This window comes from Neoarius graeffei, chromosome 9 (assembly GCF_027579695.1).
Source record: "Neoarius graeffei isolate fNeoGra1 chromosome 9, fNeoGra1.pri, whole genome shotgun sequence".
NCBI classification, from domain to species: domain Eukaryota; kingdom Metazoa; phylum Chordata; class Actinopteri; order Siluriformes; family Ariidae; genus Neoarius; species Neoarius graeffei.
Window position 1 is genome coordinate 23,608,757 of NC_083577.1, and position 16,828 is coordinate 23,625,584.

At 45.0% G+C, this 16,828-nt stretch overlaps 1 protein-coding gene across 1 annotated transcript; it reads right to left on the bottom strand.

Moving 5' to 3' along the window:
• Positions 1-661: 661 nt before the first annotated feature.
• LOC132891533 (nuclear factor 7, brain-like) lies at positions 662-6,486 on the bottom strand. The gene is made up of 8 exons (XM_060929208.1): positions 6,438-6,486; positions 5,589-5,745; positions 5,023-5,479; positions 4,774-4,869; positions 4,451-4,681; positions 2,198-2,220; positions 1,993-2,111; positions 662-1,372 (listed from the first exon to the last, which is right to left on the bottom strand). Exons 3-8 carry the CDS (start codon positions 5,419-5,421, stop codon positions 837-839), a joined length of 1,404 nt encoding a protein of 467 aa, XP_060785191.1. The 5' UTR covers positions 5,422-5,479; positions 5,589-5,745; positions 6,438-6,486; the 3' UTR covers positions 662-836.
• Positions 6,487-16,828: the final 10,342 nt, after the last annotated feature.

Below are 16,828 nucleotides of genomic sequence, written 5' to 3' on the forward strand. Positions count from 1 at the left end.
GATCGTTAAATATAACTTGAAGTTAAATGACGATAGAGAACATTGAGAAAATTGTTGCTTTTAATACCTTTAATGACTGACTCTCTCACCTGCCTCTCTCTCCCACATCCTCTCAGTGATCACTTACACAGACATTAAACTGAACACATCCCTGATACTAATCATGAAAATAACAACAACCACTGCACACATCTGTACAAATATATAATTGCCCACATCATTAACATTTTAACTATTAATAATAAACATTACACAGATTGCAGACATATTTATTTGTGCATATTTTAATTGTCCCATTATGCAGATTAACAATGTTTAATATCAGAATGAACAAAGTGAATTTATTTCACTCAGAATTGATTTGAACTTGTGAATCATCACCTAATGCAGCATGAACATACAAATCCATCTGATCTTTACAAAACCACAAACTGCTGGTGGAGGGAAACTTAGAGCTTAAATTCTCCTCCACTGCACAGTTTCTCACACACACACACACACACACACACACACAGAGCTAAACATTTCATCCAAGATTAACAGCAAACGCGAACAAATACAAATACAGGAAAGACATGAGCTTTCAAATTCTCAGTTGATTTAAAACTATTTAAAATACATCAATAAAATAAAATAAACTTTTCAGCTCATTCTGCATTTAAACACTCTTTTGTGATTTTAATTAAATGCTCTCATTATTTTGAGTTAATACCTTGTTATTTCAAGACAGTGTGTCACTTATTATTTTGACTTCCTCATACTTTCAAAATATATCATGATAATATATTTTAAGACATCTTATTATTTGAGTTAATTCATTATTTCAAGATATTCTGCTAACTGATCTGATTCACTCTTACAGAGCACTCAAGTGGGAGGATCTTTATGGAACCAAAAACACCTAGGATTGGCAGTAATTTATCAGTAAATGTGTGTGTGAAAGTGTGTAAGTGTGTGTTAGTGAGAGGGTCGGAGAATGACAGTTTTCCTCTGTCCCAGTCCAGCTTCACTCTGATCCTCTGGAGTTTCTGTGCGACTGAGAGCTGAGTGACTGTATTTGGTGAAGAACCTTCGTAATATTTACCATCATAATACTGCACATACCAGATTCCACTTCTGGAGATTATCTCCCCCTTCCTCTGAGCAGATTCTGTCATCACACCCACAATCCACCGTGTACAGTCTCCAACTTCCACATCCCAGCAGTGTGTCTCTGAGTTAAAGCCCTCAGATCCCAGGATCCACCAAGACTGATCAAATCTCTCTGGATTATCAGGAAGTTTCTGTTCCTCATTGCTGCATCTCACACTTTTCAGATCATCAGATACAATGAGTACAGGAGGAGCAGTGTTGGGGTCCAGAATAACAGGTGCTGAAAACACACACACACACACACACACACACACACACACACACACACACACACACACACACCTTTTTACATTCTGTTTTGATGGAGCTAATCTAATTTAATCATTACATTAGCATGGAACTAGATAACATTTGCCGAAACCAAAGAAATGATAACTGTAATTACAAAGTTCATTAATAAACATGAATAAGTTAATAACATGCCTTGTGTCCTTTTCTTTGTGTGTTTAAATTACAAATGTAAACAATCTTTATAATAACTGTAACTCTAAAACTTTTGTAAGCTGCTGAAACGCTCCATTTTTTTACTCCGTCCCTCTGCTCACACTTCAAACACTGAACAGTCTGATGGAAATAGAAGCTTTTCAAAATAAAACTTCCCTTACATTACATGAGTTCAACATGAAAGGTGAATAAAAAAATAAAAATAAACAAGAAATACATTAATAATAATAATTCCAAAACAGTATATAAATGAATCATATGATAATGACGACATTAGGGATACTAACAAAGGCAGAAAAACAAAGAAATAAAAACAATTTATTTTCAACACACACACACACACACACACACACACACACACACACACACACACACACACAGAGTTAAGAGTCTTACTGTATTGGACGGTGTACTGCATCTTCTCCCAGACTCTGAACTGCAGGTTGGCCAGATGTTTTGCCACATGGATCAATGCTCCTGAAAGCTCCTCTGGATGCTGCAGTGTGCTCTGGGCTCTGCAAAAACATTCAGGAGTCAGTGTTGCTGTGGGTTTGGATTCAGAAACACAGAGAATGAGAGAGACAGGAAGCACATCACTCACCTTTTGACTGTGGCCTTGTAGTTCTGTAAAACAACAAAGCAAATATCAGTGGATATCATTTACATTTTTACACCACTGAAATGTGACGTTTCCATACCTGCCAACCTTGGAAAAAAATTCTGAGTAGCAACTTATCGCGTCGGTGCAGCGCAGCACGGCGTGAGGTCAGGCACATTTGCTGATCAGTATTGATTGTAATGAGTGAGCATGTGAACAATGTATTACTAAGCACAGAGTTCCCACTCACCACCATATCTAGTTATTCAACATACAAGTAGACTATGAAGAAAACAAGAACTCTTTTCATGAAAAGGCATGAATATATTTCCAATGCTTTCACCTATACTGCCTTTGGCATATTGTGTCTTAAATACATTGGGAATTATAAACAACAAAGAATCCCAAATAGCATGCTATGTCCCTTTTGACATTTAGCATTATATTGTATAGATAGGGCGGCACGGTGGTGTAGTGGTTAGCGCTGTCGCCTCACAGCAAGAAGGTCCTGGGTTCGAGCCCCGGGGTCGGCGAGGGCCTTTCTGTGTGGAGTTTGCATGTTCTCCCCGTGTCCGCGTGGGTTTCCTCCGGGTGCTCCGGTTTCCCCCACAGTCCAAAGACATGCAGGTTAGGTTAACTGGTGACTCTAAATTGACCGTAGGTGTGAATGTGAGTGTGAATGGTTGTCTGTGTCTATGTGTCAGCCCTGTGATGACCTGGCGACTTGTCCAGGGTGTACCCCGCCTTTCGCCCGTAGTCAGCTGGGATAGGCTCCAGCTCGCCTGCGACCCTGTAGAAGGATAAAGCGGCTAGAGATAATGAGATGAGATGAGATTGTATAGATAACAGAAAAACCAAAGGGCTATAGCCTATCTCTTTTAAAAGAGACGCCGGCAGTCTGCAAAATACACACACACACACACACACACACACACACACACAAAATCCTTTTTTCATAAATTTAGTTTTGACCACAAAAGAGATTCTGTTGCTCCTTGCTACACTTTGAACTAGGCTACACTAAACATCGAAAGTGAATATTCCAGAGTACCTATATAAATATATATATTTTCAATATTAATATTTAGTAAATGCAAACTGATAACCACACTTACAGAAAAAATTATAGGCTACTCTGGCCTATCCAATAGCACAGGCTTTATAATATTCATATTCACTGACCTGGCCTAATTTGGAAAAAATAATGGCCTATGTATATAAATGCAAGCATTTCTATGTTAGCAATATTATTACCTGTATTTCCTTGATGGCTAATGTCAAAATCATAATTGCACACTGTGGAAAACGCATGATTAGGCAGTTTAGAGGGGCGGAGGCATGGCCATTGATCTTGATACTTCGTTAGGAACTTCTGAGGGGCATAGACTCGCTTCTTTTTAGATTTGCTTCCCTCTCTCTCTCTCTCTGTCAGTATCCTCATCTGACGTCATGTGTATTATTAACTGCAAGGCACGCACATAAACACATCATCATCCACCACACGCACTTATGTGAAAACACTTCATGCGCTGCTCATTGAATCTCACATGCACGAGTAGCCTAGTTCAGAAGATTTTAACGCGTCTATCAGTTGACTGGATGGAAACGTCAGTAGGCCACTATATTTTCACTTTAGGCTATGCAATATTTTTTGGATTGAGAAGCCTGGGTCAAATATCAAAACAAGCTGGAACAAATATTTCCTTCAGATAAGGCGGAACACTGTGCTTTGAACTATGACGTTAGGACGGTTGTCCTTGCTTTATTCACAATACCCTTGCCCTGCCCATTTACCTTCGAAACGGTGTTTAGCACCGTCCTCCCTTGTAAAACCAGTCACAGTATGAAGATCGACCGAGAGGGATGAAAATCAATTTCGTTACTTTCGTTTTGACGGTTCCTCGGCTCTCCGCTTAGCCTCATAGCCTAGGCCTATTTGAAGAGTTTAAAACTAGCGCTGTGATTGGTCGAAGTCTTCTTTTCTCTACAGGTTGCTGGTCAATGCGGTTACACCCATAGACGAGTTACCTAGTGCACGAATGCACAGACGGTTGAACCGAAATATTAAAGATCTTTGAACTCAAAGCCATCAATGGCTTTTTGCGTATTTTGAAGTGTTAAATCGTAGCAGCGTAGTTTGATGTCTAAATGCGTATCTGCTAAGCAAAATGTGTAAAGGTTGGCAGGTCTGCGTTTCTGATGATGGAAAGAAGTTTTACTTTCTCACAGTATAAATACTGACTAAATGACCCTCACTTCTAAGAACGAAACGTCTTCAGCTCCCATCTCCTCTTCTATGGCTTTGATTGTGTCTGAAAGAGAGGATATGTCTTTGCTCAGCTTCTCAATCTTCTCCTTCATCATCTGACTCTTCTGCTCCTCTTCCTCTCTCAGTGCAGTGATCCTGACTGCCTCTTCATCTCGTAGAAACTGGTGAAGCTTCTCAAACTCCTCCTTAATCTGACGCTCTGTGTGTTGGGCCTGAATCTACAGTGAAGAGAAAATCAAATGAAACATAACTGAATATGCAATGAAGCAAAATATAATGAGAATATTAAACCCATGTTATTGATTCTAACCTTTATATGTTCTACAGTCTGACTCCAGTTCAGTTTACAGTCTTTAAAGATCTTCAGTTTCTCCTGTAGGGGTTTCAGTGCAGTTTTGAGCTTCTCCTGAAATAAATTAACACACTGCATGGAGTTTCTGTGTTTTAAATATTATTTGAACTCAGATGAACTAAATTGATTACAAAGTAATTGTCATAATTATGAACAACAGCATTTGTTCACATGTGACCCATGAGTTCATATGTCCATTTTATTTACCTTACAGTCTGTTACTGCCTCCTCAATGGGGCAGAATTTGTGGTTGGTGTGTTTTCTTGAATCTCGACACACCAAACACACCGGCTGTTGATGATCCAGACAGAAGAGTTTGAGTTTCTCACTGTGCAGACTGCAGACGGTTTTAGACCCTGATGAAGATCTCTGACTTCTCTCCTGTAACAAAGTCTCACACAGGTTCTTTAAGGCCAGGTTTATGGGAGGCTCAGTCACAGATGACTTCCTCCTACATAGAGGACATTCTCTGGATCCTGTGGTCTCCCAGAACTGCTGCAAACACACTTTACACACACTGTGACTGCAGTGCAGGAAAACAGGATCCTTGAAGATTTCACAGCACACAGGACAGGAGAAATCCTCCTCTGAAAACTTAGAAGCCATTTTATTTTGCTGCTGTTGTTGTTCTCTTTAGTCCGAATGCTCAGTTTCACTTTCACTTCTGTAAAAAGTAATCACACCCTGATTTCAGGTTTCTTTAAAGTTAAATAGATTATTATTATTATTAATAATAATAATAATATAATATATATATAAATATATATAACAACCACGATGTAAAATGAGCAGCGAGCTCACTGCAGTCCACAGCTGGGAGCGCAGGCATCACCCACAGCAACCAAGGCCTGGAGGGAAACCAACGCCCAAAACTGGGTCCAGAGCTGCTACACCACCACCGGCGGACAAAACACTCAAACAAACATCAAACTACACAAACACAGAAAAAAGAAAAAGAATATAAATATAATAATAATAATAATAATAATTTGAATTTATATAGCGCCTTTCAAGAAACCCAAGACACGCTTTACAATTATAGACAAAGAAAAAAAAAAATAAAGGGAAAAAAATAATAAAAAATAATAAATAAATAAATAAATAGGGCGGCACGGTGGTGTAGTGGTTAGCGCTGTCGCCTCACAGCAAGAAGGTCCTGGGTTCGAGCCCCGGGGCCGGCGAGGGCCTTTCTGTGCGGAGTTTGCATGTTCTCCCCGTGTCCGCGTGGGTTTCCTCCGGGTGCTCTGGTTTCCCCCACAGTCCAAAGACATGCAGGTTAGGTTAACTGGTGACTCTAAATTGACCGTAGGTGTGAATGTGAGTGTGAATGGTTGTCTGTGTCTATGTGTCAGCCCTGTGATGACCTGGCGACTTGTCCAGGGTGTACCCCGCCTTTCGCCCGTAGTCAGCTGGGATAGGCTCCAGCTTGCCTGCGACCCTGTAGAAGGATAAAGCGGCTAGAGATAATGAGATGAGATGAGAAATAAATAAATAAATGAATAAATAATAAAAATAAAAAGTCCACCAAGTCGGGGTCAGGATGTAATTCCCGTGGTCAGGATGTAATTCCTGTGGTGTAGCAGCCACAGTCCCACCAAAAGGCGCATGAAAACGAGTCTCACATCTCCAGCACCGCCGCCGTGACGCCGTCAGCCACATCGCTCGAACACCACACCATGGATCCACACAGCGAGCAGAGAAGCTCCGCCACGCAGAGCGCTGGTGTGTCCCAGACCGCCTGCACAGCCGCCGCGACACCACCGAGCAACATCGCTCGGAACATCACGCCAAGCACTAAAGCGCAGAGCGCTGGACAACCACGATGTAAAATGAGCAGCGAGCTCACTGCAGTCCACAGCTGGGAGCGCAGGCATCACCCACAGCAACCAAGGCCTGGAGGGAAACCAACGCCCAAAACTGGGTCCAGAGCTGCTACACCACCACCGGCGGACAAAACACTCAAACAAACATCAAACTACACAAACACAGAAAAAAGAAAAAGAAAATTGAAAAAGAAAGAAAATTAAAAAAATTAAAAAAGCTCTGGCTTTTTTTTAAATCGATGACTTTGTAGGTTCAGTTAATCATCACTTCCTTTCACTGTGCTGAAAATGAGACTCGGATTTATTCATAAACTGAGAATAAATCTCAACTTACCAGAGCAGAACACTGCAGGCTGTTAATGAAGGACTTCAGTCATGTCAGACACTTCCTGAATAGGAGGAGTTTTCGAGAGACACATATAGTAGAGCAGATAAGCAGATGAATCGTGCACAAGATGATAAAAGCATGAAACTTTCAGGGTTTGTTCTTGAGGGCATAACAATTAATTTAAGATCTGGAGGCGCTCTCAGTTTGACCTTGGAGGTCAATTAGAGGTCATTGAGGTCATCAGTAGGACATTTCTATGCATGAGAGCTGAAATGGGTGTGTTTTTGGGAGCAATTTTGCTAAAAATGTACAGTAAGTATAAATATATGCACGTATTAAGGCATAATCAAGTAAATAAACATAAATAGATATACACCCATAGAGGTAAATGAATGAAATAAACAAAAAACGTAATGATAATAACGTAAAATTGGGAAATGGCAGATGAACTGTAACTGATAGATACCCAGGTAAACTACATAAATTTAATCATTATTTTTATCATATATATATATATATATATATATATATATATATATATATATATATATATATTCAAATAATGACTTAAACTTCCATTGCCATCATGGTCCTAAAGTGTGTGTGCTTCTCTCACTCTCACACATTCTCTCTCGACTGTCTGACAGCAGAGCAGGAGCAATAGAAAGCAAAATCAGCACTACTGTGGTCTTGTGTTTAGTAATTTGGTTCCATGCACTCAAGAGGAGGCAGACACAAGGCTATTCCTTCATGTGGCAGATGCTGCTAAAAAGGGACTTAAGAATGTGTTAGTTAGAACAGTGGATTCAGATGTGGTCGTCTTGGCAGTAGCTGTATTTCAGAAAGTTGACCTTGAAGAAATGTGGATAGCCTTTGGAACTGGTAGCACTTTCTGCTATATTGGCATCCACAAGGTGGTTGCTGCTCTTGGTCCTTCCACTAGCGATGCTTTGCTCGCATTTCATTCCTTCACTGGCTGTGATACAACATCAGCATTCTGTGGCTGGGGTAAAAAGACTGCTGGGGACACGTGGCTTGTGTACGCAGAAGTCACGGAGGCTTTTCACGAAATGTTGCAAATGCCACAAGAACTGTGTGACCTGTCTTTGTCACAGCTGGAACGCTTTGTTGTTCTCATTTATGACAGAACAAGTGCATGTGTAGGTGTCAATGAGGCACGGAGACATCTTTTCACACGAAAGTCAAGATCGTTGGAAAACATCCCCCCTACACAAGCTGCTTTGAGACAACACATCAAACGAGCCATGTATCAGGCTCATGTATGGAACCTTGCCTTGGTTATTAGGCCCCAGTTGCCAAGTCCTTCAGACTGGGGATGGGTTAACAGTGACGATGGATGGCAGCCACTTTGGACAACACTACCTGAGGCCTCACAGTCGTGCTATGAGCTTTTGCATTGTGGTTGCAAAAAGGGCTGTTGTGGTCACTGCAAATGCAAAAAGGCAGAATTGAAGTGTACTGCCCTTTGTGCATGTTCTGGAGACTGCAATGATTAGAATACTCACATTAGGCCTGTATCACTTGTATCACTCATTTGGAAGTCATTTTACAATTACAAAGTATATACTGCTTGGCAATATGCTACAAAATCATAAAAGTTGTTGAAATTGACATAACACATCATATATTTTAGAGTGACCTTCATCTTAACCTTGACTTCTAAGTGTAATATCACTATAAATGGACCCTCATGACCTAGAAAAATGGAAATCCACATATAATTACAATTTTTGTCACACTTATATGATAAAATGCCCCAATTTTTAATCCTGTCCATTGGAATTGCACATAACAAGGGTCGATGACCTCTAAATGACCTCCAAGGTCAAACTGAGAGCGTCTCCAGATCTTAAATTAATTGTTATGCACTGGAGAACAAACCCTGAAAGTTTCATGCTTTTATCATGTTGTACACAATTCTTATGTTTATAGGGCCTTAACAGCTCTACTAATAGCATTGATGTTTTATTCCAGTTCATTAATAAAATACTGCAGATTAAAAGATTCATGTTCTTTGTGTAAGTGTCATCGCCCCCCCAGAAACCCTGTATTGACAGAATATCTTGAAATAATGAATTAACTCAAATAATAAGATGTCTTAAAATATATTTGTAGCAGTTCTGTATGAGTGGGTGGAGCACAGAGGACGGCAGGACAGAGATCAGATTTGTAATAAGGCTTTATTGCCACACTTTTCAGTGAACAATATCTCAAACCAACAGACACACACACACGCAACCGGCGTCTAGCTTGGGGATGAGCTCCTCTGCTCTCGCTCTCCCAACTTAAGTAGGGCACGGTCACTGGGAAGACACACACAAACACAGGTTAATTGATGTCAGGTGTAGTGATTCTGCCACTTACCTTCCCTGACTCCGCCCTCCTGTCACAGACCGGCACTTGACCACGCCCCCACTGCCACATACCCCCACCACCCGACTCAGGCCGGGTGGCTGTCCGGCCTGCAGCCGACTCCCCCCCCCCTTGACGGGAGAGGAAGTCTGCCACAACCATCTGCACCCCCGGCCTGTGGACCACCTTGAAATTGAATGGTTGGAGTGCCAGATACCAACGGGTGATCCGTGCGTTGGCATCCTTCATGCGGTGGAGCCACTGGAGGGGCACATGGTCCGAACAGAGGGTGAAAGGGCGCCCCAGCAGGTAGTAATGGAGGGTGAGGACCGCCCACTTGATGGCCAGACACTCTTTCTCTATGGTGCTGTAGCGCCCCTCACGCACCGACAGCTTCCTGCTGATGTACAGGATGGGGCAGTTCTCCCCCTCCACCTCCTGGGACAAAACAGCCCCCAGCCCTCTGTCCGACGCATCGGTCTGCAACATAAAGGGGAGAGAAAAGTCAGGGGAGTGTAAAAGTGGCCCCCCACACAGTGCAGCCCTTACCTCAGAAAAAGCCCACTGGCATTGCTCCGTCCACTGGACCGGATCTGGTGCCCCCTTTTTAGTGAGATCAGTCAGCGGGCTGGTGACATCCGAATAATTAGGTATAAACCTACGATAATAGCCAGCCAGCCCCAGGAACTGTCTCACCCCCTTTTTGGTCTTGGGCCTCGGGCAGGCCGCAATTGCTGCGGTCTTGTTAATTTGGGGACGCACCTGTCCATTGCCCAAGTGGAAGCCCAGATACCATACTTCCGCCCGCCCAATCGCACACTTCTTCGGGTTGGCTGTGAGACCCGCTCGCCTCAGCGACCTAAGGACGGCCCTTAGGTGTTCGAGGTGCCTCAGCCAGTCATTACTATAGACGATGATATCGTCAAGGTAGGCGGCTGCATAGGTGGCGTGGGGGCAGAGGACCCTGTCCATCAGCCGCTGAAACGTAGCGGGTGCCCCAAAGAGCCCAAACGGAAGTGTGACGAATTGGTGTAAACCAAATGGTGTGGAAAAGGCTGTTTTCTCTCGGGATAGTGGAGTCAAGAGGATCTGCCAATATCCTTTCGTCAAATCCAGTGTCGAATAAAAGCTAGCCGTGCCGAGTCGATCGAGCAGCTCATCAATACGAGGCATTGGGTACGCGTTGAATTTAGACATCGCGTTGACTTTCCTATAGTCCACACAGAACCGGACCGACCTGTCGGCCTTGGGTACCAAGACCACCGGGCTGCTCCAGTCACTGTGGGACTCCTCGATGATGCCCATTTCGAGCATGGCCTCGAGTTCTTCCCGAACCACTTTTTTTTGTGTTCGGGTAGCCTGTAAGGGCGGCTACGCACTACCACCCCTGGGGGCATCTCAATGTGGTGCTCTATGAGGTCAGTGTGACCGGGCAGAGGCGAGAACACGTTCGAAAACTCGGCCTGCAACTGGGCGACCTCCGTGAGTTGGGTCGGGGAGAGGTGGTCTCCACAGGGGACCGGAGAGGTACATGATGCCAATACCCCTTTTTGAACCTCCGGCCCCAGCACCGCCTTCTCCGGAACCACCGACACCAACGCCACGGGGACCTCCTCATTCCAGAGTTTAAGCAGATTGAGGTGGTAAATCTGTAGCGCCCCACCCCTGTCCGTTCGCCTTACCTCGTGGTCGATGTCCCCGACTCGCCGTGTGACCTCAAAGGGTCCTTGCCACTTGGCGACCAATTTGGAGCTCGATGTGGGCAACAGTACGAGTACCTTATCTCCCGGTGTGAACTCCCTAAGGCGCGTACCCTTGTTGTACAGGCGGGCTTGCCGTTCTTGGGCCTGCCGCAAATTCTCCTGGGTTAGGTGAGTGAGTGTGTGGAGTTTTGTGTGCAGGTCCATAACGTATTGAATTTCGCTTTTAGTTTGTGAAGGTCCCTCCTCCCAATTTTCACGCAGCCCGTCTAGAATGCCACGCGGCTTACGACCATAATAATTCGAACAGGGAAAACCCCGTGGAGGCTTGGGGGACCTCTCGCACTGAAAACAACAAGGGCTCGAGCCACTTATCCCAATTACGTGCGTCCTCACGAATTTTTTAATGATATTCTTGAGGGTGCGATTGAACCGTTCCACTAAACCATCCGTTTGTGGGTGATACACACTGGTGCGGATCGGCTTAATTCCCAATAACCCATACAGTTCGCGCAGTGTCCGTGACATAAATGTGGTGCGTTGATCAGTCAGAATCTCTTTCGGTATTCCAACTCGGGAGATAACGCGGAAGAGCGCCTCTGCAATACTGCATGCTGAGATATTGCGCAGAGGCACTGCTTCCGGGTATCGCGTTGCATACTCCACCAGAACTAATATAAAGCGGTACCCTCATGCTGACCGATCTAATGGCCTGACGAGATCCATCCCAATCCTTTCGAACGGGGTCTCAATTAATGGTAGAGGGCGCAACGGTGCTTTTGGAATGGCCGCTGGATTTACTAACTGGCACTCACGGCACGCCGTACACCACCTACAAACATCGCCGCGAATCCCCGGCCAATAGAATCGGGCCATTATTCGGGCAATTGTCTTATCCTGCCCTAAGTGTCCAGCCATGGGATTAAAGTGAGCCGCCTGGAATACCAATTCCCGGCGGCTCTTTGGAATTAAAAGTTGCGTGACTCGCTCTTTAGTTTGAGTGTCCTGCATCACTCGGTATAACCTATCCTTCATAATCGCGAAGTAGGGGAAGGACGAGGTGGCGTTCGGCTGGAGCATTTGACCATCGATTACTCTCACTTGGTCAAACGCATGTTGCAGAGTCTCGTCCCATGACTGCTCTAATGGGAAATCTGCGAGGGATTCCCCAATAGAGAGAGGAGGGGCCGGCGGCTCCTCACTCTGACGCGGAGATGACGTAGACGGCTCTGTGACAGCTGCTCCCACCAAAGCGACACCGGGACCTCCCCCTGTTAAATGGTAGGACCCACTCTTTACTAAGTATGTCATTAAACCCCGAAATCCCGGCCAATCAGTCCCCAAAATTAAAGAGTGGGTAAGGCGTGGATTAACCGCTGCCTTCACTATAAATTTTTCCCCTCAGAAAAAAATATGGACCAACACCAAAGGGTTGCTGTGAACGTCCCCATGCACACACAACACCTTCACCCCTTGTGCTCCCCCCAATGCCTTGTTTTGCACCAGGCTTTGGTGAATTGAGGTCTGATTACAATCAGAATCCACCAATGCCTGATATGTATCCCCTTGAATACTCACCAGTATGCGACACGCTCCGGCCCGATCGAGGATGGCCTCTGGCACGTCGGGGATCCGAACCACCTCACCCACCTCCATCGCCGTGCACTGCTGTTGAAGGTGGCCTGGCTCCCCGCAGCGCCAGCAAACCGGCCCGGGCTTCCCCTCTGCACCGGTGATCTGGGGCTCACTCACCTGAGGTGGGGGAGAGACAGACACAGAAGGGAGAAACGGGAGGGCACCGTGGGTGCGGCAGGCCGCCTGGGGTGGTGCCGGCCCCCGCCTCCGCGGTGGGGGAATGGGGTGAGGACGAGACACAGGAGGAGGGGGAGAGAGAGAAGAGGAGAGAAGAGAAGACGCCATCTGCTGTCCTGCCACCGGAACAGCCGCCAAATGGTCCTCCACCAGCTCCACTGCCTGATCCAGCGACACCGGGCGGTGGCACTGGACCCACTCCACGGTTCCTATTGGCAAGCGAGTGATGAATTGCTCCAGCACCACCTGGTCGATGATCCCCTCGGCGTCGCAGTTGTCAGCCCTCAACCACCGCCAGCAGGCGTCCCGGAGCTGCTGGCCAAATGCGAACGGCCGGCCGACTTCCTCCAAACGCAAAGCGCGGAAGCACTGGTGCTGCTGCTCCGGGGTGCGCCTCACGTGCTGGAGGACGGCCCGGCAGAGGTTCGCGTAGACCGGCCGGCGGTTGGCGGGGAGCTGTAGCACGGCCAGCTGTGCCTCTCCCGTTACCAGGGGGAGGAGGCGCGCCGCGCGCTGCTCCATCGGCCACCCCGAGGCCTCTGCGACTTGCTCGAAGAGCATGATAAAAGCCTCGGGGTCGTACTGCGGACCCATCTTGGTTAAGGTGAGGGGGGACGGGCCCGCGGTGGGAGCACTGGTGGACCCCGCCGACGCGAGGAGGTGCCGGAACACCTCCCGGTCTTCTTGCTGGGCCAGCACCAGGGCCTCGAAGCGCCGTTCTTGTTCCTTTCGGAGGGTGACTAGCGCCTGGTGCTGGCTTTGCTGGGCTGTGGCAAGGGCGTGGACCAGGTTGGCGAACGGGGAGGACTCCATGGGCCTGATCGGCTACTGTGCTCCACTATCTCCCAGGTTTCAGCACCACTGTAGCAGTTCTGTATGAGTGGGTGGAGCACAGAGGATGGCAGGACAGAGATCAGGTTTGTAATAAGGCTTTATTGCCACACTTTTCAGCGAACAATATCTCAAACCAACAGACACACACACGCAATCGGTGTCTAGCTTGGGGATCAGCTCCTCTGCTCTCGCTCTCCCAACTTAAGTAGGGCGCGGTCACTGGGAAGACACACACAAACACAGGTTAATTGATGTCAGGTGTAGTGATTCTGCCACTTACCTTCCCTGACTCAGCCCTCCTGTCACAGACCGGCGCTTGACCACGCCCCCGCTGCCACAATATTATTATGATATATTTTGAAAGTATGAGGAAGTCAAAATAATAAGTGAAATAATGGCACACTGTCTTGAAATAACAAGGTATTGACTCAAAATAATGACTTAGCGTTTAATTAAAATCACAAAAGAGTGTTTAAATGCAGAATGAGCTGAAAAGATTATTTAATTTTACTGATGTATTTTAAATAGTTTTAAATAAACTGAGAATTTGAAAACTCATGTATTTACTGTATTTGTACTTGTTAGCATTTGCTGTTAATCTTGGATCAAATGTTTAGGTGTGTGTGTGTGTGTGTGTGAGAAACTGTGCAGTGGAGGAGAATTTAAGCTTTAAGTTTCCCTCCACCAGCAGTTTGTGGTTTTGTAAAGATCAGATGGAATTGTATGTTAATGCTGCATTAGGTGATGATTCACAAGTTCAAATCAATTCTGAGTGAAATAAATTCACTTTGTTCATTCTGATATGAAACATTGTTAATCTGCATAATGGGACAATTAAAATATGCACAAATAAATACGTCTGTAATCTGTGTAATGTTTATTATTAATCGTTAAAATGTTAATGATGTTGGCAATTATATATTTGTACAGATTTGATATCCCGGTTTGTGATCATTATCGAGTCTCTCCCTGTCTATTTGCTCATCACCTGCACTGTGCCTGCTCGATGGTTTTTAAGTTCACTTTGTCCTGACAAATTTTCTGCCTCAAAGTGTTTTAATAAAACTGAACATTTTAACCCAACCTGTATATCCAGAACTGTGCACAAGCCTTTTTTCCCCACACCTCTGGATTATATTTGATGTGTAATTACACATACGACTGACAAGTGTCAATTTCAGTTTTACTTTTCTGGCAGTTTCGAGATCCAGACTTGTGTGTGTTGTGTAAAAACAGATCTCATCTCATTTCTAGCTGCTTTATCCTGTTCTACAGGCTCGCAGGCAAGCGGGAGCCTATCCCAGCTGACTACGGGCAAAAGGTGGGGTACACCCTGGACAAGTCGCCAGGTCATCACAGGGCTGACACATAGACACAGACAACCATTCACACCTACGGTCAATTTAGAGTCACCAGTTAACCTAACCTGCATGTCTTTGGACTGTGGGGGAAACCGGAGCACCCGGAGGAAACCCACGCAGACACAGGGAGAACATGCAAACTCCGCACACAAAGGCCCTCACCGGCCACAGGGCTCGAACCCAGACCTTCTTGCTGTGAGGCGACAGCGCTAACCACTACACCACCGTGCCGCCCGTAAAAACAAATCATATATAAAAATGTAGTCTGATGTCTCACACACATCTGGAACTTTATCCAATGTTTGATTAGTTCAATATTAGTATACAGTGGTGCTTGAAAGTTTGTGAACCCTTTAGAATTTTCTATATTTCTGCATAAATATGACCTAAAACATCATCGGATTTTCACACAAGTCCTAAAGGTAGATAAAGAGAACCCAGTTAAACAAATGAGACAAAAGTATTATACTTGGTAATTTATTTGTTGAGGAAAATGATCCAATATTACATATCTGTGAGTGGCAAAAGTATGTGAACCTCTAGGATGAGCAGTTAATTTGAAGGTGAAATTAGAGTCAGGTGTTTTCAATCAATGGGATGACAATCAGGTGTGAGTGAGCACCCTGTTTTATTTAAAGAACAAGGATCTATCAAAGTCTGATCTTCACAACACATGTTTGTGGAAGTGTATCATGGCACGAACAAAGGAGATTTCTGAGGACCTCAGAAAAAGTGTTACTGATGCTCATCAGGCTGGAAAATGTTACAAAACCATCTCTCAAGAGTTTGGACTCCACCAATCCACAGACAGACAGACTGTGTACAAATGGAGGAAACTCAAGACCATTGTTACCCTCCCCAGGAGTGGGCGACCAACAAAGATCACTCCAAGAGCAAGGCGTGTAATAGTCGGCGAGGTCACAAAGGACCCCAGGGTAACTTCTAAGCAACTGAAGGCCTCTCTCACATTGGCTAATGTTAATGTTCATGAGTCCACCATCAGGAAAACACTGAACAACAATGGTGTGCATGGCAGGGCTGCAAGGAGAAAGCCACTGCTCTCCAAAAAGAACATTGCTGCTTGTCTACAGTCTGCTAAAGATCATGTGGACAAGCCAGAAGGCTATTGGACAAATGTTTTGTGGACGGATGAGACCAAAATCGAACTTTTTGGTTTAAATGAGAAGCGTTATGTTTGGAGAAAGGAAAACACTGCATTCCAGCATAAGAACCTTATCCCATCTGTGAAACATGGTGGTGGTAGTATCATGGTTTGGGCCTGTTTTGCTGCATCTGGGCCAGGACAGCTTGCCATCATTGATGGAACAATGAATTCTGAATTATACCAGCAAATTCTAAAGGAAAATGTCAGGACATCTGTCCATGAACTGAATCTCAAGAGAAGGTGGGTCATGCAGCAAGACAACGGCCCTAAGCACACAAGTCGTTCTACCAAAGAATGGTTAAAGAAGAATAAAGTTAATGTTTTGGAATGGCCAAGTCAAAGTCCTGACCTTAATCCAATCGAAATGTTGTGGAAGGACCTGAAGTGAGTAGTTCATGTGAGGAAACCCACCAACATCCCAGAGTTGAAGCTGTTCTGTATGGAAGAATGGGCTAAAATTCCTCCAAGCCGGTGTACAGGACTGATCAACAGTTACCGGAAACGTTTAGTTGCAGTTATCGCTGTACAAGGGGGTCACACCAGATACTGAAAGCAAAGGTTCACATACTTTTGCCACTCACAGATATGTAATATTGGATCATTTTCTTCAATAAATA

Coding starts and splice junctions, on each gene's coding strand:
- LOC132891533 (XM_060929208.1), bottom strand. CDS start 5,421: ATGGCTTCTAAGTTTTCAGAGGAGGATTTCTCCTGTCCTGTGTGCTGT. Junction 4,870..5,022: donor AGGCAGTAACAGACTGTAAG/GTAAATAAAATG, acceptor AATTTATTTCAG/GAGAAGCTCAAAACTGCACT. Junction 1,373..1,992: donor GCAGTACACCGTCCAATACA/GTAAGACTCTTA, acceptor GTGTGTTTTCAG/CACCTGTTATTCTGGACCCC.